This window comes from Littorina saxatilis, linkage group LG14 (genome assembly GCF_037325665.1).
Source record: "Littorina saxatilis isolate snail1 linkage group LG14, US_GU_Lsax_2.0, whole genome shotgun sequence".
Classification (NCBI taxonomy): Eukaryota; Metazoa; Mollusca; class Gastropoda; order Littorinimorpha; family Littorinidae; genus Littorina; species Littorina saxatilis.
Window position 1 is genome coordinate 27,885,181 of NC_090258.1, and position 26,132 is coordinate 27,911,312.

At 40.6% G+C, this 26,132-nt stretch overlaps 1 protein-coding gene across 1 annotated transcript in view; it reads right to left on the reverse strand.

Moving 5' to 3' along the window:
• Nucleotides 1-318: 318 nt before the first annotated feature.
• LOC138946567 (sodium/potassium/calcium exchanger 1-like) overlaps nt 319-26,132 on the reverse strand; it is a 116,739-nt gene continuing 90,925 nt past the window's right edge. Inside the window, exons 6-7 of the mRNA XM_070318010.1 lie at nt 25,147-25,257; nt 319-1,597 (exon numbers count right to left, since the gene is read on the reverse strand). Of these exons, the coding sequence (XP_070174111.1) occupies nt 1,416-1,597; nt 25,147-25,257 (293 nt within the window). The 3' untranslated portion in view covers nt 319-1,415. The remainder of the gene's footprint in view (nt 1,598-25,146; nt 25,258-26,132) is intronic.

Consider the following 26,132-nt stretch of genomic DNA (forward strand, 5'->3'; position numbering starts at 1 on the left):
TGTCCGTGTTCCACTGTTTTATCACTTAATATAATTGTGTATTAGATGTAAGGACAGGTTGTAAGAAACGCCTTAGCCTTAAACATCCATCTTTATTAAAATAAAGTTTCTCTCTCTCTCTCATTCACACACACACACACACACACATACACACACACACACACACACGCACGCACGCACGCACGCACGCACGCACACAGTCACACACACACACACACACACACACACACTGAAGAGAAATACAGAAGCAAAACCTGAGAATATGTGTGTTTGCGCTTTCGCATGTAATAGCTAAACACAATCAAAGTGACAGTCACAACAGAGCACAAGCAAGATCAAAATAACCTCATTGGTCAAACAAAAGCAAACGAATAAACTCCTGTTCCAACTATATCTATCACAAGACTAGTCTCTTTACTTCCAAAATGCACCATACATTTAAAACACAGAAACAATGATCACACATGTCTTATTCAAACATAGGATATCCGGCCAAAACTGTCGTCTTCACGCGCGTGAGTTTGTATGTGTGTACGTGCAGTATGTGTGTTTGTAAGAGTGGAATCGCGCAACTGTGTGTCTTCAGAAATAGTCAGGGAGATAAGTGTAGAAAGCAAGGTCGATACTGCAAATTTGGGTGAAAGCATGGCGATTTGTCTTCAGCTTGAACATATATTTTGCGTCATTATTAGCGTCAGAAACACCCTGAAGGTGACCTGTGATTGCCATATATATTTGGGCATAACACAAGGTGACCTGTGGTTGCCATATTTGGGCATAAAACAAGGTGACCTGTGATTGCCATATTTAGGCATAACACAAGGTGACCTGTGATTGCCATTATTTGGGCATAACACAAGGTGACCTGTGATTGCCATATTTGGGCATAACACAAGGTGACCCGTTTCGGAAAAAAAGCTAAAGAGTTTAATTAAGAACCAATCACAAGTCCTCTGTGTCGGCGGGCTTCAGTGGCTGTGTGTGCCTGTACATTCACATGCATGCATGGTTGGATTCGTGTACGTCTCTTTGTTTGGGGACACAAACAAAACAGCGAGTCTTAAAATCGATTGACAGTTTTTCACATAATAACTCTGTGCATGCAAGTCTGTATACGGAACTTAGGATGCTGCTCATAAGCCATTTTACTTGCCGTCGGTAAAATCTGAGTTTCTGTCTGTCTGTATATATATATGTGTGTGAGTGTGTGTGTGCGTGTGTGTGTTTGTGTGTGTGTGTATGTGTGTGTGTGTGTGAATCCCGCCTGTCTATGTTTATGTGCGCACTTGCAAATGAGGCCGAATGTGTCTATCTATCCACTCATTTGTATTTCCGTCCATCCTCCCTCACACACACACACACACACACACACACACACACACACACATACACACACACAGAGTGTAACACTCAAATTACAAGTCTTTCCACAGGAACTTGGGATCCTGGAGCAGCTCTCCCAGCCTGTTCACGAATGGCATGAAGAAGTTTGTCAACAGGGTGCGGGTCTCGGGCAGCATGGGGCCCACGTTGTGTCTTCCCACCGTCGACAACGAGGCCTTGCAAATCTTCTGCATCCTCGCTTCGTCAATTGGATCTTAAGGCACACAAAATGGTGGAGAGTTTAAGATCTGATAACATTAAATGGTTCGGGATAAAGTCTTGCTGGTCTACGTATAATGTCAAACATACAGACGCGCGCACGCACACACGCACATACGCACAAACACACGCACGCACGTACGCACGCCGCACACACATGCATACGAACTCATCGTTTTACATCGAACCAGAGTACGCGAACACGCACACAAAGACGCACACACATACTTCGCATTGTACTAAACAGTGGTTGCACTCGTACATACAAACGCACACACACATACACACACACACACACACACGCACCTACGCGCACACACACACACACACACTGACACACACATAGACACATTTACCAGCACAAGTCCAGACGCTACTCACCTAATTCAAGAAAGTGGAATACGTTCTCCATGTATCCTCTAACGTCTTTTTATATTTAGTCAAGTTTTGACTAAATATTTTAACATCGAGGGGGAATCGAAACGAGGGTCGTGGTGTATGTGCGTGTGTGCGTGTGTGTGTGTATGTAGAGCGATTCAGACTAAACTACTGGACCGATCTTTATGAAATTTGACATGAGAGTTCCTGGGTATGAAATCCCCGAATATTTTTTTCATTTTTTTGATAAATGTCTTTGATGACGTCATATCCGGCTTTTCGTGAAAGTTGAGGCGGCACTGTCACGCCCTCATTTTTCAACCAAATTGGTTGAAATTTTGGTCAAGTAATTTTCGACAAAGCCCGGACTGCGGTATTGCATTTCAGCTTGGTGGCTTAAAAATTAATTAATGACTTTGGTCATTAAAAATCTGAAAATTGTAAAAAAAAAATAAAAATGTATAAAACGATCCAAATTTACGTTTATCTTATTCTCCATTATTTGCTGATTCCAAAAACATATAAATATGTTATATTCGGATTAAAAACAAGCTCTGAAAATTAAATATATAAAAATTATTATCAAAATTGTTTTTTCGAAATCAATTTAAAAACACTTTTATCTTATTCCTTGTCGGTTCCTGATTCCAAAAATATATAGATATGATAATTATGTTTTGTTATTATGTTTGAATTAAAAACACGCTCAGAAAGTTAAAACGAAGAGAGGTACAGAAAAGCGTGCTATCCTTCTCAGCGCAACGAATACCCCGCTCTTCTTGTCAATTCCACGGGCACTGCCTTTGCCACGGGCGGTGGAGTGACGATGCTACGAGTATACGGTCTTGCTGCGTTGCGTTGCGTTCAGTTTCATTCTGTGAGTTCGACAGCTACTTGACTAAATATTGTATTTTCGCCTTACGCGACTTGTTTGAAGTCTTCCGTTCGAAGAAATAGGAACCGATCACGTGGTATCACTCTCAGCCAATCCTCAAGCAGCACAGCATAAAGACTATCCTGTATCTTCAGCTGCATACGGAGTTGATGCTGATCAAACATGTATCATCTAAAGAGGGTCGACACTTGAAGTTGAACAAAAATCTTAGAAAGTAGCAGTGTCAAGGCAAGGCTAGGCAAGGAAAAGTTTATTTCAGAAAACCCCTGGGGTTATTTGAATTTGAAAAACAATTACAAGAAAAATAACAACAAAAGAATGTAATAATGGGACACAACGCTTCGTAATTATTAATCAGAAATGAATAAAACTGAATTAATAACATAACAAATGTGTTAACAGGACAGATGGTTTTTTTTAAATAAAATACTTGAAAAAAGAATCCGATTTGTTTCATAATGATACTCAAGAATATATGTATAAGTTACAGCTCCGTCCATCCATAGTATCGCCTGATATTTTGTCGAGACTGGGTCAATGAATATGATGACGTCACTCGAGGCTCTGTGATTCCTCCGCAGACTGTGACTGTTCAGGTCTTTTGTTCTTTTCAGAAATCCTCACCAGGCTAGACTTGTTCTTTAGCCTGGGCACGTTTGTGTGTTTTAGTCTGCCTGACTGACTGTTTGTTTGCAAATCCAAAAACAAAGAGACTGCCAACGTTCCAAAATTCAGAATCAAAAACAAGAAAGGTAGGTTGTTGAAACGTTTGTTATTGACAAAACAATACATTCACAAATATATCGACCCAACGGTCTTTTAAGTGCACAGACAAACAATTATTAACGAAAATTTATCTGGCTAATTTTTTCTTCCGCCTGCCACGAAGCCGCAAGCGAATGAATAATTAAAAAAATCTGAATGAATTTACAACCCCCAACCTGAACTGTATAGCTCTTGTGGCGATTTGGGACAGTTTTCTTGTTAGATATAATCCCTTTTAAGCTATGAAAAAAAGACCTCAACAGTCACAGTCTGCGGAGGAATCACGGTCAAAAGGAAGCAACACTTTCTTTATTTGGTGTTTAACGTCGTTTTCTACCATTGAAGGTTATATCGCGACGGGGAAAGGGGGGAGATGGGATAGGGGAAAGGGGGGAGATGGGATAGGGGAAAGGGGGGAGATGGGATAGAGCCACTTGTTAATTGTTTCTTGTTCACAAAAGCACTAATCAAAAAATTGCTCCAGGGGCTTGCAACGTAGTACAATATATGACCTTACTGGGAGAATGCAAGTTTCCAGTACAAAGGACTTAACATTTCTTAAATACTGCTTGACTAAAAAGCAACACTGACGAGACTGATCACACATAATTGTTGTGTCAACGCTGTCTCTAAAAAAATAAAAATAAATATATGAATGAAGAAAAAATCAGCCAGATAAGTTTTCGTTATTGATTGTTTGTCTGTGCACTTAAAAGACCGTTGGGTCGATATATGTGTGAATGTATTGTTTTGTCATTAACAAACGTTCCAACAACCTACCTTTCTTGTTGTTTGTTTGCAGTTAATAAGCCTACATAAGGCCTAAACGTAGTTTTTCTTTAGGACACGGATTGAGAAAAAACAGACAGATAAATGTGAGCACGTACCTTCGGCTTTGACAATACTTACGGATTCCTGAACCTACGATACACGATCGCCTTGTAACTGCAAATTCTTTCCTTCAATTGTAAGGAAAACGGCGAGATTAAACTGTCCTTCTCTCGCGACATCTCCTTATGGGCAAAATATACCTGCGCAGTTTCAGCGGCACAGACAACGCACGGCCTATTATTTATGCCGCGATAGGGATGACGAGTACTTGGCCTGTTTTCCTTTCATGCAACGTGTAACGCGCTGGGATAAGCTGCAGTGCGTCGTCGGTCCTGCTGAAGTTAAATATGTGAGCGGAGCCCCTTATTGATAAAGCAGGCTCACGTTGAGTTCGTTGCTGTATTCAAATAGTGCATGAAAAGAAAGACATGTAGCCACAGGTGCTTGAAGTTGTGCGAATTCCCCACACACAAGTCAACGTTCACGAACAGATCGAGAGAGGTGAAACTTGACCAAGCAGCTATTCAGTGCACTTTCGCACTCCAAAATGGATTACGACAGAGGAGACACAAGACTATCAGTTTGGCAAGATATCTATGCAGATACTGTCTAGATAGTGGGTTTTGTTCTAAACAAAATGTCTAAGACCCGTTTAAATGTTGTTATAGGCACCTGTACTGTGGATATGAAATTGCCAAACTGGAAATGTCTGACGCGTGCCATATATTAAGGCAAAGGGAGCCACTAAAATCTAAATTTGTATTTACTTCTACCATAGGCTAATGTTATATGCTTATGAAGTGGTAAGGCATATACGATTTCAAAACGGATAACGTTTTCAGTACCGTCACTGTCCGTTACCATGGAAACGGCAATCTCCAACTGCCAAAATGGGTTGCTAGGAACACGTTTTTTAGCTTCCCCTTAAATCATAGGAATGTGATTTTTTGTATGTAGGATGTAGGAGTCCATAGTTGTGGAATGACAACAGGGATTTTTTCTAGGATGAATAGTTCTGATAAAATATTTTTTTAGATGAATTATCATGTTTTTCAGCACAATTTTAGTAAATATGACCCGCCTGAACAGTTATTTATTAATTTAAAGAAAATTCCTGTTGTCATTCCACAGGTTGTCCTCTGATAAGCATGTCCCTTAAGTTTCATTGCATTCTGAACAGCTGGATTGAAGAAAAACAGTTTCCTAGAAAGCAGGTCATGCAAAAACGCTGAACAGAGAAACAAGGCCGAGAACATTTCAAAGCTCTTTCATTCACCCCAAATCAATGTTAACATAGTTCAGGTATTTTTCACAGACACCTGGTAACTACAGGCTTACCTAAAACTGCCCAGCAGCATATGCTGCACCCCCTTGTAGTCTGATGAGCTCATCCTGTCTTTTGAGTTTAGCTGCACGCACAGTGTCGCGTCTCTTGTTTAGCTGATCTTTCTTGAACCTGAGGCTGCTAAGAACCCTTTTACACTCCTGACCTTGTTTAGTCTTTTCATGTTACAGCCTGTTGTAAAGCCGTAGAACTGTGCAGTGTTGAGAGCAGCCGCTGGTTCAAAATTGAATTCCCTAGCCCCTGTGACGACTGCAAACCGTACGCGATTTTTGCATGCAAATTTGTCCTTGGGGCAGCGAACCCAAACGCTGCTGTGGAGACACTCATTAGAGTTTTGGGTTTTTCCTGACACACATCTCTGAAGCAGTTGATCTTTCGTCAGTCTCTGGTAAACTGGTTCTAGAGGAGGATTCAGCTTCTTGAAGTTGAGAGGTGTATGGACGAGTTTTGCGTGTGGTCCTGGGGGCTGGTAGAAGGACCATGACGCGGCACCATGGGGGCACAAGTCATGCTGTGGCTTGTCATCTGTTGAGAAGCCGGTGACGCAGAGATGCCATCACTGCCCGTTTCATGTCTGCAACTGTCTTACCCCCCCCCCCCCCTAATTGCCCGATTATAATATATCGTCAACTTCCTGATTGTATTCAGAGTCAGCTGATCATACCCTCGCCCTCCCAAAGTGATTCCTTTTTTGCGGCAGTCTGTCACAAGCCAGGTTGCGAAGCGCTGTTACAAGACGCTTGGAAACGTGATTGATGTACTCTTCTTTTTCGATGATTACTTGATCTCCATAAGGCTTTATTTTGGAAAGTTCCTGGAAGGTTTTTGTGTCACCGTCTGGCAGGATAACTGTGTATCGCAGATTGTGCTGCGACACTGACCTGCCCCACAGAACCCGAGCCGCCTCGACTTCCATGATGCCACTGGAACCTAAAAATAAAACCACCGTTTCAGTCAAAGTCAGCCACTGAATAGCAAACACACAAACACACACACACACAAAAGGCAATCAGCCACATATCTACCAACATAGACGCTATTATTGCTTTTGTTCAGTACATGTATTACTATGCATGGATTAGTACCCAAACACACACACACACATGCATGCACACATGCATGCACACACATACACACACACACACACACACACACACAAACACACACACACACAAGGCAATCAGCCACAGATCTACCAACATAGACGCTATCATTGTTTTTGTTCAGTACATGTATTACTATGCATGGATTAGTACCCAAACACACACAAATACACAAACACGCACAGACACACACACACACACACACACACGTACACTTCACATAGACAGCGCACACAAAACACTGACACACATTTTCACAAACACGTACAGATCTATGTAAAATTCAAACACAACACACTATCATCCCATTTCAACAAACGTCTTCACAAACGCACCATACACACATACTGTTTAGATCTACGCACTCACCTGCAAAATTCTTGTCACAGATGTCCAGTTGTTTTACCAGCCAGGCAGCATACTCTGGCAGGGGTTTCTCGTGGAGAAGTTTGTTTCCAGTTGTCTGGCAAACGTATGACAGTAGTTGCACATAACATGAGCGTCAAAGCAAATTCCAGTCAGCACGTCTAGACTACAGCACACCCTATTCCAATGTGGGACGAGTGCCCCCTGGTCAGCCATGATCCGTCGTAGCTTACACTGATATCAAGAACATCATCATCAGACAGTGTCATTCCATTGTGCGTTGCGTGTATCTGTCTGACCTGACGGACAGCCTCACTGAATACGTTCTCCTCCAGTAGATCTACATCAAGTCGTTGATAGAGTTTATCAGCTTTCTTCTGGAAGGTTTTGTGATCCATGCCTACCAAATCTAAACTTTCACAAAATTTGTTAAATTGTTGAGCACCTAGCCCACATATCAAGGAGTCTGGACGAATAAACGGCTTGCCTGATGAGACCATAATACGTTTGACCGCTTTCTTTGGAAGCAAGGTATCCAGCGGTACCTGGAACAACTTCCTCACATGCGCGTACACTGCAAGGCCGTGTCTCTGTTTTGAGTCTGGGCATGGTGACAGCGTTGGCTGTTTACAATGCGGACAACAAAGTTCGTTTACAAGTCAATACCATCAAAGGTTTCCAAATCAACAAGACATCTCCTTGTTTGGGAAGCCTCTGGACCTGTCGCTTTTGACCAGTGGCTGCTGTGTAGGCCTATGTGTTCGTCTTGAATTGTTTTCGCGTCTCAGTCCTGACGCAGAATTTGATCTGCATGCCACAGCGGTCGATCCAGATTTTGTGCGCTTGGTCACCGATTGTGTTTTAGTTGTTCTCTTGTCTCTGCAACTCTTCAGTTGTTGTCTTCTCGTACACTTGCCTTTATGATGTGTTTTTTGGAGCGTTGATCTTTTCACACGTGCCATTTTTCTAAGCAAACTCAGTCGAAAACTAAACGCGGTGAGCAGACGACTTTTAAAACGCGAAAAGCCACGCGAGCCTATCTGACCAATCGTGGCCAGGTATTTACGTCATACCCCCGTATATGGAAAGTGTCTGTGGTTTGCTTGTTTGAAAAATAGGGGGGTTTCCCCAGGAGAATCCATATTTAACCGAAAATAACCGCCGAATGACACAGGGGAGAGAACTGCTGTTCAAACGGTATACGACGTTCCCGCGTTGGGCGAGCAGAAATGTCTGTTGTCAAGGGTTGAAAATCGGAATTTTTATCGGAAGAGTGAATGAAAAGACAGAAAAATTCGCCGGGTTGGTGCAATGAAATATGTTTTTAGAGACTTTGATGAATTTGTATTGTGTAATCATATGCATTTCATGAAAGTAGACAGATTGAAAGGTGCAAAACTGCTAACAACTCAAAATGGCTGTTTAAGTCCCATCACTCTAAATTTCAGTGGCGCACTTCGCCTTAAAGGGATTATATCTAACAACAAAACTGTCCCAAATCGCCACAATAGCTATACAGTTCAGGTTGGGATCTAACGTAGATTTTGTTTGTTTCTGTTACGCGAAGCGTTTTAACCCTGTATGGCATGGAATGTGCATGCGTTAGCTAGACTGTAGGTTTGACTTCCTCAACCCAACGGTCTTAATCTGCTTTGACGAATGGGTGTTTATGAAAACTAAATAAATAATGATGACGATCGGAAGTCCGCTCCTGACAGGAGAGCTGGGCGATGCAAACCGCTCGCTGATTTAAATTCATTTAATTAATTGGCATAGCAGGGTTCAGCCTGGAAAAAAAGACAATGTGACTTTTGGCCCCCCTCAACCGAATTCCGATGGGACAAAGTCGAAGGCAAGAGAAACCAAGCAGGCTTGGGTGGGTCGGAAATGTTGTTGTCCAAAGATGCAAAATGGTAAAAATAGTGTGCCATTTGAGAATTTGGACAACAACATTTCCGACCCAAAACACAGCCGTTTTCAATTTGAGTAACTCAGCGCTCTAACGTTTATTTTAAGGTATCCCTGGTGTGTTGTCACATAATTACAACTCCCAACCTGAACAACTACTGGACCAATCTTTATGAAATTTGACATGAGAGTTCCTGGGAATGATATCCCCGGACGTTTTTTTCTTTTTTTCTTTCTTTCTTTCTTTATTTGGTGTTTAACGTCGTTTTCAACTTCTTTTTTTTGATAAATACCTTTGATGTCGTCATATCCGGCTTTTTGTAAAAGTTGAGGCGGCACTGTCACACCCTCATTTTTCAATCAAATTGATTGAAATTTTGGCCAAGCAATCGTCGACGAAGGCCGGACTTCGGTATTGCATTTCAAGCTTGGTGGCTTAAAAACTAATCAATGACTTTTGTCATTAAACATCTGAAAATTGTAAAAAAAAATAAAAATCATAAAACGATCAAAATTTACGTTCATCTTATTCTTCATCATTTTCTGATTTCAAAAACATATAAATATGTTATATTTGGATTAAAAAAAAGCTCTGAAAATTAAAAATATAAAAATTATGATCAAAATTAAATTTTCGAAATCAATTTAAAAACACTTTCATCTTATTTCTTGTCGGTTCCTGATTCCAAAAACATATAGTTATGATATGTTTGGATTACAAACACGCTCAGAAAGTTAAAACGAAGAGAGGCACAGAAAAGCGTGCTATCCTTCTCAGCGCAACTACTAACCCGCTCTTCTTGTCAATTTCACTGCCTTTGCCACGAGCGGTGGACTGACGATGCTACGAGTATACGCTCTTGCTGAAAAATTGCATCGCGTTCAGTTTCATTCTGTGAGTTCGACAGCTTGACTAAATGTTGTATTTTCGCCTTACGCGACTTGTTTGGATTTGCCATGTGATGGATTTTGACGGCGAATATACCCCACCTTTGAAGATGAACGGACCTGATGGTGGTTTTATCACGACCACAGAGATCTCACCACGATGCTACCACGCTGTTAGTACGATAATGGCGTTCCTGCTAAGTTCAAAATACGACTTTGCCACGCTTTCTGAAGGCCACGACCCCGCTGTTGTGCAAGCTTTGGGAAAGCGTGCAGCTTCCCGACCCAACCCCGATCAAACCACGCTCATGGAGATCCTTCCACGTTTGGCCCACGATTGGCCACGCTCTCAAACAATTTAACACCGTAGTAGAAGCGGCGTCTGTGTGTGATTGGGGTGTAACGCACTGGACTTGTGATCGCGGGTTCGCTGCTAGATTTTCACTTGGAGGAAGCGACCCGAAGTTCCCAGCAATGGGACATTAAAGATTTAGTAATTGAAATGAAAATAAAAATAACGGTGCTATACTTATTTGGGCTGTTTATTTGTTTAGATCATGTTTATCTCTCTTAATTATGCAATTGCAATGTGTGAAAAGCAGTTTGAACGCTGGGTTTAACACCTTTCGGACAAACACTTTGCCATTTTACATCCAATCAACAATTCGAAGAAATGTAATCTCTACTTATAGCCTAACGATACCATAAACTTCATTTAAACTACGTACGTATGTGTTCTTTTCATTTATTTGAATTCTCTTATCGATTCTTGGCTGTCTGAGGAGTTGTTACCTAGACACTGCCGTCTCGAGACACTGCCGTGGAGAACACTGCCATTGCGAGACACAGCCGTCAAGAGATAATAGCGAGATTTAAGAAACAGCACGTTTCGTTTTGCAGCTCGTTTCGTTTGGTGAATGAGTCACCCCGCGAAACGGAACGTGTAACGAGACGGCATAGGCCGCAGACAAGATTTAGATGTATTCACGTTTCGTTTCGGAATGAAAGGCCGGGCATGGCAGGATATGATCCGCTGACTGGGCATGGCATAATTTCAACTCCACGAGTCAATAAAGGATTGACATACTCGCATTGCATGCACAAGAGCTTCACATTTTTCAATTCATGCACCTGATCACATACGAAGCCAGAATAAAAATTCGATGCGATGACCTACTTCTGCTTCGCCATTTGCTTTCTCACCATGAAGTTGGATAAATGTACCAGGATCAGCACCCTTCAAAATATTTCAGTTCACAACAGTTGTCTACCTCCAATGAACACATTCTCAGCGCTGAAAGACTGTGAAAGGGTTGATGAATCTAGCAATGCATAAAATGGCCAACAAATAAAACTGTTAGTGTGCAAAAATACTCACAAAAGTTGACGAAATATTGTTCGTTTTTTGGGGGTGGAAAACGTGACTGCGTTTTGACGTTCCACGTTCCGTTTCAGTTGACCTTCACCTTTCCAGCGAGAGACCCCCGAAATAATGACGTTTACCACAACTTCAAAACGAAACGTCCCAACGTTTCGTTTCTTAAATCTCCGTAATGCTGTGGCGAGACGCTGCCCTCGAGATACGGCCCCTGTAGAGAAACTGACATGGTCGAGCATTTTGGTCCAGAGGGGGTGTTGAAAGCATCCTAATTCATTAAAATTTCAACTTTCTAGGTCTGTGTCATTCAGAAATGGCCATGGAGAATTTCAAGTGTAGGCTAAAAATTGTAAGACTGTTGCCTACCTTACTCCAGTTGACAAGGCATGACAAACCTTTCACGTGGACAAGTTCAATGTCTTTCAAAAATATTGGTTTTTTTGACTGCATAGCCTCCGGGATTTTTGGTTTATTTATATTCTACTTTACATTATGAAAATAGCTCTGGCACTGAAAGGGTTGACCAAGACGAAAAAAAATAAGGGCACATAATGTTGACTCGTGGCATACGTTATGAAGTTTTGTTCAAAATATATTAAAACTATGGTAAGCAGCTCCTTTTACCAGATCAATTCCAACTGCTACCAAGTTCATTATGTCTGTATAGTTACCTGGAACGTGTCAATCATAATAGCATGTGCTACTGATCTTAAATGTGAGAATAATAGTTGAACACACAAACACCCAAATCACGTTCAAACGCAAATCTCTCTCTCTCTCTCTCTCTCTCTCTCTCTCTCTCTTTTGTTCGGGTCCACCAAGCTTTTAGTCTTCATGTTTGTATTAGTTATTCAAAATGCTACGTCTTAGTAATTTCATATTATTATTAAATTTTAATTGTACATGTATGTTACTTCACACAGGTAATTTGATGCCAATTATATTTTTGTTTTCATCTCGGTGTTTAACGTTTTCAGCCTTTTGTCTCGTCATGCATTTGATTTATGCACAATGTTCTATGCACTTATGTTGGAAAACGCGACCTTGTAAGCCTCGGCTTTTGCACTTCATGATTTCTCTTGTAATAATTCCAATTGTACTTCAAAAAATAAATTGTTTAAACCAAGCTTGCCGCCCTGTACCTTGACCTCATGAACCAGCTTTTTATCGCCCTAAAAATTGTATTAGAATATTTTCCTTCTGCCATGTGAAACACGAATTGCGATTGCGTGAACTAGTGAGGAATTAGACGCATTTGAGAACTGGAAAACTTTATAACGGACAAAAACCTCTTGGACTTGTTTTATTTTTTTTTAACTTCGAAAATTTGTAAGAAAAGAACTGCTTATCTGCAACACTTTTTGTTTCGATAAGTTAGATTACCACTACTGCTTGGTGGAACTGTCACAAACATTGTTTTAAATTTGTATACATTGTTCAGAGATGTGATGTGAAATTTTTGCTGTTACCACTTGGCAATGCAGTTTTGGCACCTTTTGCACAATATAATGTATTACAGCAACCTTGGCACCTTTTGTCAGGTGTAAACAAAGGTGTTCGAGTTGAATACAACAAGAAACCAGAACGAGTTGGTAATACATGTACGTTGATTTTTGGCTCACGTAAGCGTAGCCTATGCGATGCTAACTTTTGTCTGTCTGTGCGTGCGTGCGTGCGTGCGTGCGTGCGTGCGTGCGTATGTATGTATGTCTGTGGTAGAAACTTTAACATTTGACTGAACACCGAAATACTAATTTTACCTGGTTATTATTCAAGCAACAGCTTCAAAGTATTGAAGCAATGATCAACATTTCGTCGGCACGTAAGTAGCTAAAGTGTGTATCCAAACAGTTATCACCGAGCTGCAGTTCGCCGATTCGGAGAAGACGATTTCACATTGTTCGGTTTCGTAGCTCCAGAAAAATAGATAAAGAAGATACCGTGCAAAGGAGATTTCCTACAGGTTAATCTGCACAGCGTGTTCCCAGTGTCTGCGCGAGGAAGCGTTGTCGAAAGCGCAGTGTCGATCTGGCCAACTGGCAGTCGTGTGTGTGACGGAGTGATTGAGTTTGTGTTACTGTTTGTCGATTTCTTACGTGAGCCTTGAAGGCTTCGCCTCTTGATCAGGGGCGGATCTGGGTTTTGAAAGGGGGGGGGTGCAAAGTTCTTTTTTTTTTTTTTTGTATCTTATCAGCGAAGGCGCGAAGCGCCGAACCGATGGCGCGAAGCGCCGAGCATGCTAGGGGGGTCCGGGGGCATTCCCCCCCGGAATTTTTTTTAAAAAGGAAGCAAAATTGTGCAATCTGGTGCAATCTGAGCGTGTAAAGTGCTATTTTCAGGTGATACATTTTTCTTCTTTTTTTTTTCTTCTTTTATTTTGTCCCGCTGGGGGGGGGGGGGGGGTGCAATTGCACCCATTGCACCCCCCCCCCAGATCCGCCCCTGATATAAATAAAAGAGAGTGTCTGTCTGTCTGTGTGTGTGTGTGTGTGTCTGTCTGTGGTCGCCATACCTCAGAGATGGCAAAAGATAAGCACAAGATATTTTGCATGCACACTGCCCGTGACCCACAAATGTGCGCAGACAATTGTTTCCTTCCTCGGATAATTACCCTCCCCATCTATCAATACAGTCTATATAGTGCAAGGGAGGTAAGTCATGCTTTGTCACCCACGGAAGGGAGGTAACTCTCATCAAACCAGTATACCGTGTCATTCTCAAGGGTTACCCCCCGCCCGCTATCATCCCGCCGCCCCCCCCCCCCCCCCCCACACACACACACACACACACTAACCCTGCCCCCTGCTCGCCCTCCCTGCCTTCCAGATCATCGCGAATAATGTTTACGAAACGATCGCCTCAGTGAAAGATCACGAGAATTTACAGATTTCTCTCCCCTGTTCAAAAAGGTATGTCGCGCTCACTCATGAGGTATGCGTGCTTTGATCAGACGGTAACTACAGTGGGTGTGAGAAGGGGTAAACAAATCACGAAGAACACGTTGAACCAAATAGAAACTTGCCTTGCCTATACATCCAAATGTATGAGCTCACACTGTCATTTTTCTTATCCACATTGGAATAAGATTCGAGAGGTTTCTGAGAGAGGGGAGAGCAGAAACACCCGGGCGAAGCCGGGCCTGAGAGTGTCTGTCTGTCTGTGTGTGTGTGTGTCTGTCTGTCTGTGGTCGCCATACCTCTGAGATGGCAAGAGGCAGGAACAAGATAGTGTGCACGTACACTCCCTAGGTGCCGCAGATGTGCACCTGGGTTTTAGTTTCTTGATTCATTGTTTCCTTTTACAGATTATGGACCTCCCATTTATTGAATACAGCCCATATGGTGCAAGACCAGTTCAGTGCCTACTGTTCACCTGTAGCAAGCACATCATGCCAGTGATATTAGAGACTCGCTATTGCTCCCATGAGGGGAAGAAATGAAGAATGAAAAATTAACTGGACAGTTCCGGAAATTTCTAGAAGGTAAGGGAGATAACTCTTTTTTGTCTGTGGTCGCCATACCTCTGAGATGGCAAGAGGCAGGAACAAGATAGTGTGCACGTACACTCCCTAGGTGCCGCAGATGTGCACCTGGGTTTTAGTTTCTTGATTCATTGTTTCCTTTTACAGATTATGGACCTCCCATTTATTGAATACAGCCTATATGGTGCAAGACCAGTTCAGTGCCTACTGTTCACCTGTAGCAAGCACATCATGCCAGTGATATTAGAGACTCGCTATTGCTCCTATGAGGGGAAGAAATGAAGAATGAAAAATTAACTGGACAGTTCCGGAAATTTCTAGAAGGTAAGGGAGATAACTCTTTTTTTGTATCCAAACAAAGGAGGTAAAGCTAATGATAATGGGATAGCGAGCGTCTTAAATTGCTACAGGGCTCCGCTTACTCCCGGGCGAAGCCGGGCTTAACTGCTAGTTGTATAATATTTTGAAGTATTGTATTGTGCGTGTGCTGATTTTTTTAATGTGTGTCAACATTGTGTAGTTAACTCCTCTCTGGAAACTAATAAATATGAGGATACTTCTTCTTCGTTCTTCTTCGGCGTTCCAGAATATGAGGATACACTTCTGCCAGTATTTTTTATTTTGTCTCATTTACTTATTCAGAACACATGCAAATCAATTTTCTCTCTCTGTCTCTCCTCTCTCTCTCTCTCTCTCTCTCTCTCTCTCTCTCTCTCTCTCTCTCTCTCTCTCTCTCTCTCTCTCTCTCTCTCTCTCTCTCTCTCGTAGTTTACAGTCGATTCCTTTTCAACAACAAAATAATTACAATAAGGATATAACATGACAATGTGCGCTATCCGTGTACAATAGTGTATATGAAAGGGCAAATGGGCCCAAACGGAGCGCTCATTTACAACAACTAATTTGCAATTTTTACAGAACACACAGTAGTCAAGAATAAACAAGCATACCATGTACACACAATGTTTTTGCCAAAAAGCCATATAACCAACCAAATTGTGTTTATTGTTTTGAATAAAAACAAAGCATCCAGCCATAAACTACAGCCTTTGAACCCCCCGCGGGTTAGGGGGAGTCCCATATTGGTTGGGACTAGAAAGAATTTACCCGATGCTACCCAGCATGTCGTAAGAGGCGACTAACGGTTCTGTTTCTTCTCTTCTTTTGTCTTATTTCTGCCTTACCAGTCCTTTCACCTATATTTCCTTCCAAGAAAACTCTCCCTACTATTCCCTGCAGTTTTCCAATTCTTTTCTTGTTGTCTTATTTCTACCTGACTGGATCCATCACCTTTATTTCTTCTTTTCCACATCCTTATTTCTCCGCACCCCGCATGTCGTATGAGGCGACTAACGGATTCTGTTTCTCCTTTTACCCTTGTTAAGTGGTTCTTGTATAGAATATAGTCAATGTTTGTAAAGATTTTAGTCAAGCAGTATGTAAGAAATGTTTAGTCCTTTGTACTGGAAACTTGCATTCTCCCAGTAAGGTCATATATTGTACTACGTTGCAAGCCCCTGGAGCAATATTTTGATTAGTGCTTTTGTGAACAAGAAACACTTAACAAGTGGCTCTATCCCATCTCCCCCCCTTTCCCCTATCCCATCTCCCCCCTTTCCCTCGTCGCGATATAACCTTCGTGGTTGAAAACGACGTTAAACACCAAATAAAGAAAGAACAGCCTTTGAAAAATGCAAATTGTCGTTGAACTGACCAGGCGACTTGTAATTAATAAATTTAAGAAAAAAATCCTGTAAAAACACACACTAACTAGTAGAAAATGAATCATGGCCGTGCTCCTGTCCTTCCTCATGTGACTCCTGGCTTTGCTCATGTGACTCCTGGCTCTGATCTTGTAACCTAAAAATCACATTTCACACAGTGTGTTTGTGGATATGATACCTTGTTTGTAATATAACCCAAATATCACATTTCACAGTGTGTTTGTGGATATGATACCTTGTTTGTAATATAACCCAAATAGCACATTTCACACAGTGTGTTTGTGGATATGATACCTTGTGTGTAATATACCCAAATATCACATTTCACACAATATGTTTGTGGATATGATACCTTGTGTGTAATATAACCCAAATGTCACATTTCACACAGTGTGTTTGTGGATACGATACCGTGTTTGTAATATAACCCAAATATCACATTTCACACAGTGTGCTTGTGGATATGATACCTTGTTTGTAATCTGACCCAAATTTGATTCTCATTTCAAGGTTTCATTTACTAGTGCGCCCTGCGCCATTGGCGCATTAAATCTGAAAATGTCCCATCACAATTTGCGAGAGTGCGTCAAAGGGCGCATTGAGATTACGTTCCACTGCGCCAGCAAATGTACACTTTACATCGGATTACACACACACACACACACACACACACACACACACACACACACACACACACACACACACACACATACACACACACACACACACACACACGTATATACACGAACACACACACAAACACACATACACACACACACACACACACATACAGAGATAACATGATATAGCGGCTACTTCTCATAATTATGGCACCATATTGCACTATTGTACATCTTTGGTCAAAACGCGTACAGGCCTCTTTGGCGCTTCTTGTCTTCGACTATGACCCATCGGAATTTGGTTGAGAAGGGGCAAATGTCCCATTGCCTTTTTCTCCCAGGTCAAACCCTGCATTTAGAACAGAGCGACGTCACTTTTCGCTGATTCATGTATTTAGAACTGCCTCTACATCGGATCATACGGAGAGCTCGGTTAATTCCCATGCTAAAACTAGATCCACGTACATGCACGGGTTAGTTATCTTTCCTGTAACCTGACCTTCTGCATTGCGCTAAAGTGCTTCTGTTAGCCTCGAGATAACTAGTCTGTACTAAGCTACTAACCCTAGGTCCGATTGGCCTCAGCTCTTACATTCCTGGCCATGAGTCGTCGCAGTAATTATTAGCAGTGATTGGGTCTGTGAGAGTGGATGCATGTTTACAATCGTTGTCTTTGGAAACACGAATCCACAGCCGCGATGGTTCCACATTTCCAACAAAAAGTTGATTGGCCTTTACTTTGACAATCAACGTTTCACCTAAAGCTTAAACCCATTCGTTACCTGGATTTGTCACATATGAACATTATGAGATGTAGTATTTTTTGTCAGAGTTTACAACACAAACTGTTTACTTACGTTGCTGCAGCTTCCACTGGAACTGGGACTTCTGAAGAACAGACATGTGCATAAATGAGGCATACACAAATGGAGATGAGGTTCAAACATAGCCAAAGTCAATAGAACTATCCCTGTTAATAGCAATCTCTTCCAATTGTAAGAACAATCATATTACGACGAATTTCTGTTCTCAAAATTCTTCAAAATCTGCATTCAAGCTCATTGTGAATCAGTTAAATCCTTGCTTCAATGAGAGTTTTCTTTTTCTTCCAGCAACTTAGGAATTTGATCACCATGTAAAATCTATACCTGTCTTGCTGAGTCAGGTTTGAAACATTGAACAACGTCAATCTTGGTAGAGCGTCTGTTGTTGGGAATACCACTATTGCAAATACCTATTTAAGTACAATGCAGCTTAAATGTGTGAAAGCATCAGTACACTTGGCCACAAACAGCACGTGGTTTAAAAAAAAACTCACAACAATTCTGTGCGAAGGAAACAACGCTTTTTAACATTTTCTTTGTGGTTTTTTTCTTCATTTGTGGATCATATAATTATAACCCTTCGGCAAGTAATTCTAATTGGATGATTATGTTCAGAGACGAACTTCCCTCCGCAACTGTCTTTACCTGGTTGAAAATATGCATTTTTACGATTTTTGTAGCGTGTCAAAGTTACTCGTTTGCCTGCGATCACCACTCTCTTCACCCCTATCCTGTAGTACTCAATCTATCAAAAGGTAAAAACAAGTCGCGTAAGGCGAAAATACAACATTTAGTCAAGTAGCTGTCGAACTCACAGAATGAAACTGAACGCAATGCAATGCAGCAAGACCGTATACTCGTAGCATCGTCAGTCCACCGCGCACGGCAAAGGCAGTGAAATTGACAGGAAGAGCGGGGTAGTACTTGCGCTGAGAAGGATAGCACACTTTTCTGTACCTCTCTTTGTTTTAACTTTCTGAGCGTGTTTTTAATCCAAACATATCATATCTATATGTTTTTGGAATCAGGAACCGACAAGGAATAAGATGAAAGTGTTTTGAAATTGATTTCAAAAATTTAATTTTGATAATAATTTTTATATATTTAATTTTCAGAGCTTGTTTTTAATCCGAATATAACATATTTATATGTTTTTGGAATCAGCAAATGATAGAGAATAAAATGAACGTAAATTTGGATCGTTTTAGAACAATTTTTCTTTTTTACAATTTTCAGATTTTTAATGACCAAAGTCATTAATTAATTTTTAAGCCACCAAGCTGAAATGCAATACCGAAGTCCGGGCTTCGTCGAAGACTACTTGATCAAAATTTCAACCAATTTGGTTGAAAAATGAGAGCGTGACAGTGCGGCCTTAACTTTCACGAAAAGCCGGATATGACGTCATCAAAGACATTTATAAAAAAAAAGGAAAACAATGTTCGGGGATATCATACCCAGGAACTCTCATGTCAAATTTCATAAAGATCGGTCCAGTAGTTTGGTCTGAATCACTCTACACGCACGCACACACGCACACACACACATACACCACGACCCTCGTTTCGATTCCCCCTCGATGTTAAAACATTTAGTCAAAACTTGACTAAATGTAAACAAGTCGCGTAAGGCGAAAATACAATATTTAGTCAAGTAGCTGTCGAACTCACAGAATGAAACTGAACGCAATGCCATTTTTCAGCAAGACTGTATACTCGTAGCATCGTCAGTCCACCGCTTATGGCAAAGGCAGTGAAATTGACAAGAAGAGCGGGGTAGTAGTTGCGCTAAGAAGGATAGCACGCTTTTCTGTACCTCTCTTTGTTTTAACTTTCTGAGCGTGTTTTTAATCCAAACATATCATATCTATATGTTTTTGGAATCAGGAACCGACAAGGAATAAGATGAAAGTATTTTTAAATTGATTTGGACAATTAAATTTTGATAATAATTTTTATATATTTAATTTTCAGAGCTTGTTTTTAATCCGAATATAACATATTTATATGTTTTTGGAATCAGCAAATGATGGAGAATAAGATAAACGTAAATTTGAATCGTTTTATAAATTTTTATATTTTTTTACAATTTTCAGATTTTTAATGACCAAAGTCATTAATTAATTTTTAAGCCACCAAGCTGAAATGCAATACCGAAGTCCGGGCTTCGTCGAAGATTACTTGACCAAAATTTCAACCAATTTGGTTGAAAAATGAGGGCGTGACAGTGCCGCCTCAACTTTCACGAAAAGCCGGATATGACGTCATCAAAGACATTTATCAAAAAAATGAAAAAAACGTTCGGGGATTTCATACCCAGGAACTCTCATGTCAAATTTCATAAAGATCGGTCCAGTAGTTTAGTCTGAATCGCTCTACACACACACACACACACACACACACACACGCACATACACCACGACCCTCGTTTCGATTCCCCCTCGATGTTAAAATATTTAGTCAAAACTTGACTAAATATAAATATTTAGTCAAAACTTGACTAAATATAAAACAAGTCGCGTAAGGCGAAAATACAATATTTAGTCAAGTAGCTGTCGAACTCACAGAATGAAACTGAACGCAATGCAACGCAGCAAGACCGTAGCATCGTCAGTCCACCGCGCACGGCAAAGGCAGTGAAATTGACAAGAAGAGCGGGGTAGTACTTGCGCTGAGAAGGTTAGCACGCTTTTCTGTACCTCTCTTCGTTTTAACTTTCTGAGCGTGTTTTTAATCCAAACATATCATATCTATATGTTTTTGGAATCAGGAACCGACAAGGAATAAGATGAAAGTGTTTTTAAATTGATTTCGAAAAAAAAAATTTGATAATAATTTTTATATATTTAATTTTCAGAGCTTGTTTTTAATCCGAATATAACATATTTATATGTTTTTGGAATCGGCAAATGATGGAGAATAAGATAAACGTAAATTTGGATCGTTTGATAAATTTTTATTTTTTTTTACAATTTTCAGATTTTTAATGACCAAAGTCATTAATTAATTTTTAAGCCACCAAGCTGAAATGCAATACCGAACCCCGGGCTTCGTCGAAGAGTACTTGACCAAAATTTCAACCAATTTGGTTGAAAACTGAGGGCGTGACAGTGCCGCCTCAACTTTCACGAAAAGCCGGATATGACGTCATCAAAGACATTTATCAAAAAAATGAAAAAAACGTTCGGGGATTTCCTACCCAGGAACTCTCATGTCAAATTTCATAAAGATCGGTCCAGTAGTTTAGTCTGAATCGCTCTACACACACACACACACACACACACAGACACACAGACACACAGACACACACACGCACATACACCACGACCCTCGTTTCGATTCCCCCTCGATGTTAAAATATTTAGTCAAAACTTGACTAAATATAAACAAGTCGCGTAAGGCGAAAATACAATATTTAGTCAAGTAGCTGTCGAACTCACAGAATGAAACTGAACGCAATGCAACGCAGCAAGACCGTATACTCGTGGTCCACCGCTCACGGCATAGGCAGTGAAATTGACAAGAAGAGCGGGGTAGTGGTTACGCTATGCTGCATAGCACGCTTTTCTGTACCTCTCTTCGTTTTAACTTTCTGAGCGTGTTTTTAATCCAAACATATCATATCTATATATTTTTGGAATCAGGAACCGACAAGGAATAAGATGAAAGTGTTTTTAAATTGATTTCGAAAAAAAAAATTTGATAATCATTTTTATATATTTAATTTTCAGAGCTTGTTTTTAATCCGAATATAACATATTTATATGTTTTTGGAATCAACAAATGATGGAGAATAAGATAAACGTAAATTTGGATCGTTTTATAAATTTTAATTTTTTTTTACAATTTTCAGATTTTTAATGACCAAAGTCATTAATTAATTTTTAAGCCACCAAGCTGAAATGCAATACCGAACCCCGGGCTTCGTCGAAGAGTACTTGACCAAAATTTCAACCAATTTGGTTGAAAAATGAGGGCGTGACAGTGCCGCCTCAACTTTCACGAAAAGCCGGATATGACGTCATCAAAGACATTTATCAAAAAAATGAAAAAATCGTTCGGGGATTTCATACCCAGGAACTCTCATGTCAAATTTCATAAAGATCGGTCCAGTAGTTTAGTCTGAATCGCTCTACACACACACACACACAGACACACACACACACACAGACACACGCACATACACCACGACCCTCGTTTCGATTCCCCCTCTATGTTAAAATATTTAGTCAAAACTTGACTAAATATAAAAACAAGTCGCGTAAGTCGAAATTACAACCTTTAGTCAAGCTGTCGAACTAACAGAATGAAACTGAACTCACTGCATTTTTACAGCAAGAGCGTATACTCGTAGCATCGTCAGTCCACCGCTCGATGCAATGGCAGTGAAATTGACAAGAAGAGCGGGGTAGTAGTTGCGCTGAGAAGGATAGCACGCTTTTCTTTATCTCTATTCTTTTTAACTTTCTGAGCGTGTTTTTAATCCAAACATATCACATCTATATGTTTTGGAATCAGGAACCCACAAGGAATAAGATGAAATTGTTTTTAAATCGATTTCGGAAATTTTATTTTAATAATAATTTTTGTATTTTTAATTTTCAGAGCTTGTTTTTAATCCAAATATAACATATTTATATGTTTTTGGAATCAGAAAATGATGAATAATAAGATAAACGTAAATTTGGATCGTTTTAAAAGAAAATGTTTTTTTTTACAATTTTCAGATTTTTAATGACCAAAGTCATTCATTAATTTTTAAGCCACCAAGCTGAAATGCAATACCGAAGTCCGGCCTTCGTCGAAGATTGCTGGGCCAAAATTTCAATCAATTTGATTGAAAAATGAGGGTGTGACAGTGCCGCCTCAACTTTTACAAAAAGCCGGATATGACGTCATCAAAGATATTTATCGAAAAAAAAGAAAAAAAATGTCCGGGGATATCATTCCCAGGAACTCTCACGTCAAATTTCATAAAGATCGGTCCAGTAGTTTGGTCTGAATCGCTCTACACACACACACACACAGACACACATACACACACACACACACATACACCACGACCCTCGTCTCGATTCCCCCCTCTACGTTAAAACATTTAGTCAAAACTTGACTAAATGTAATGATGAAAAATCACCTGGAACAGTGGGCGCCAATATGGTGCGTTTCTTTTCGCCCCTACTGTACGTTTGCGTGGGTGCATGTGTTGGTATGCGGCGCATATATATGTGTGTATGTGTGTTCGTGCGTGTATGTTTGTATACATGTATATATATGTGTATGTATGTGGGTGTTCGTGTGTGTGCGCTCTCCTGTGTGTGTGTGCTCTTGCGTGAAAGGATGGCCAAATCTCAAAATGTTAACTCGCCAGCCGGGCGAGAAACTTCAAGAAAGTCACTAGCCTGCCCCAAATTTCGCTGGCCCGGTACATACCACACAACATGTTATGAGTGTTAGATTTCTAAACACAATTAAAACAGCGATGGCACGCACACGGCCCTTGTTTTTGTTTCAATAGAAAATAGCGATTGTTTGTTTGTTCGTTCATGGGCTGAAACTCCCACGGCTTTTACGTGTATGACCGTTATTTACCCCGCCATTTAGGCAGCCATACGCGATACGCCGCTTTCGGAGGAAGCATGCTGGGTATTTTCGTGTTTCTATAACCCACCGAACTCTGACATGGATTACAGGATCTTTTTCGTGCGCACTTGGTCTTGTGCTTGCGTGTACACACGGGGGTGTTCGGACACCGAGGAGAGTCTGCACACAAAGTTAACTCTGAGAAATAAATCTCTCGCCGAACGTGGGGACGAACTCACGCTGACAGCGGCCAACTGGATACAAATCCAGCGCGCTACCGACTGAGCTACATCCCCGCCCGAACATGGCGATGATTTTGCAGACGACAGAAATTCCTACATCGGTAGTGTGTATATGGCTTTAAAACTCGATAGTACAACCTAAAGTGGGTATGGTTTACTTTGAGCAGGTCGGTTTCAGTTTTAATAAACAATTCTAGAGAATTGTGTATCTTATATTTGAGTCTTTCGTGTTTTAGACATTGATGCATTTAATAGTTTTAACGAGTTGACTTTTTGTTTTATCATTCTGGTGTTTATCTAGATGTGCTGTGTATCTTATAAGAAGTTCTTAAAAGTTCGAAGTTATTTTAGCATATAGGTTTTTTATGGTCTTAACAGTTAAACATGTATTACGTTATCATTAAGATTCATGCTTTGTTAGCACTAAGCAGTTGTTTTAATCAGTCTGGTTTTCTCTTGTTTTCATCTTATGAATATTCTAAATGTTAGACTAACTTATTGTCTTGTACAGAATAACAACTGTGTGAATGGTGCTATACTGAATGAAAGAGTGTGACATGAAGTTCTTGTACATCATTGTAAAGAGTGTGAATGACGTTTTAGTTTAGATGTCAAGCGCTTAGAGCAAGCCTTTTCAACGAAAGTTTTTGATTTAGCGCTATATAAATGTTCTTATTATTATTATTATTATTATTTGACCAGATTTTTCACTGACCAGCCGGACGAGCAGCCAGGCGGTTTCTACTAGCCCCGCGGATTTTGTACTCGCACCTTCCGATATAGCGGACGATTTCGCCATCCATGCTTGCGCGCGCGCGCGTGTGTGTGTGTGTGTGTGTTTATGTGGTGTGTGTGTGTGTGTGTGTGTGTGTGTGTATGTTTGTGAGTATGTGGTGTGTGTGTTTGTGTGTGTGTGGTGTGTGTGTTTGAGTGTGTGTGGTGTGTGTGTGTTTATGGTGTGTGTCTGTGTGAGGTTTGTGTAGCATATTATTATGTGTGTGTGTTTGAGTGTGTGTGGTGTGTGTGTGTGTGTGTGTGTTTGTGGTGTGTGTATGTGTGTGTGTGTGTGGTTTGTGTAGCATATGTGTGTTTGTGTGTGTGTGTGTGTGTGTGTGTGACAGTGTGTGTGTGTGTGTGTACCCGCGTGTGTCTGTATGTGCATACGTGCTTGGATGTGTGCATGGTGGCTGTGTGCTTGTGTAAGCAATCAGTACGTGGTTTCGGTTGTTCGAGCTTCTTTCGCCGATAAAATGCCACACCACCGCAGAGGAGTAGACCAGTGGTAATCCCAAAGATGAGCAGCAAGATAACCGTGCGCTTGGACGCTGAAACAAGAAAAGCAAATGCTTACACACGACTCGCCTTCGTTACTCCCGCCCCTCCCTGTACCACTGACACTGATCTTATTGTGTTGGCCGACGACCCATTCACAAACATGGTGAAAAATAGATGGGATTGAAAAAAAAACTGTAAGCGACAAACATGTAAAACAGCATACAAACACACACACACACACACACAAACAGATGAAAACTGTTTAGAACGCATCCGGGATCCATGTGCTGTGAGCAAGAGCATTAACACGTGTAACATGTGTGCAACATCAACCCAAACTTTCTTCTCGCCTCTCAAGTGAATAAAAAATGTATCTTGCAACGTTTCTTATTTGTACTACGGTATGGCTCCTAAAGAGGCTTTCAATACCATGGCCTACTGTCACAATGTTATACTTCTTTCAATACCATGTCCCACTGTCAAAATGTTATACTTCTTTCAATACCATGTCCCACTGTCAAAATGTTATACTTCTTTCAATGCCATGTCCTACTGTCAAAATGTTATACTTCTTTCAATACCATGTCCTACTGTCAAAATGTTATACTTCTTTCAATATCATGTCCCACTGTCAAAATGTTATACTTCTTTCAATACCATGTCCTACTGTCAAAATGTTATACTTCTTTCAATACCATGTCCTACTGTCACAATGTTATACTTCTTTCAATATCATGTCCCACTGTCAAAATGTTATACTTCTTTCAATACCATGTCCTACTGTCAAAATGTTATACTTCTTTCAATACCATGTCCTACTGTCACAATGTTATACTTCTTTCAATATCATGTCCAACTGTCAAAATGTTATACTTCTTTCAATACCATGTCCTACTGTCAAAATGTTATACTTCTTTCAATACCA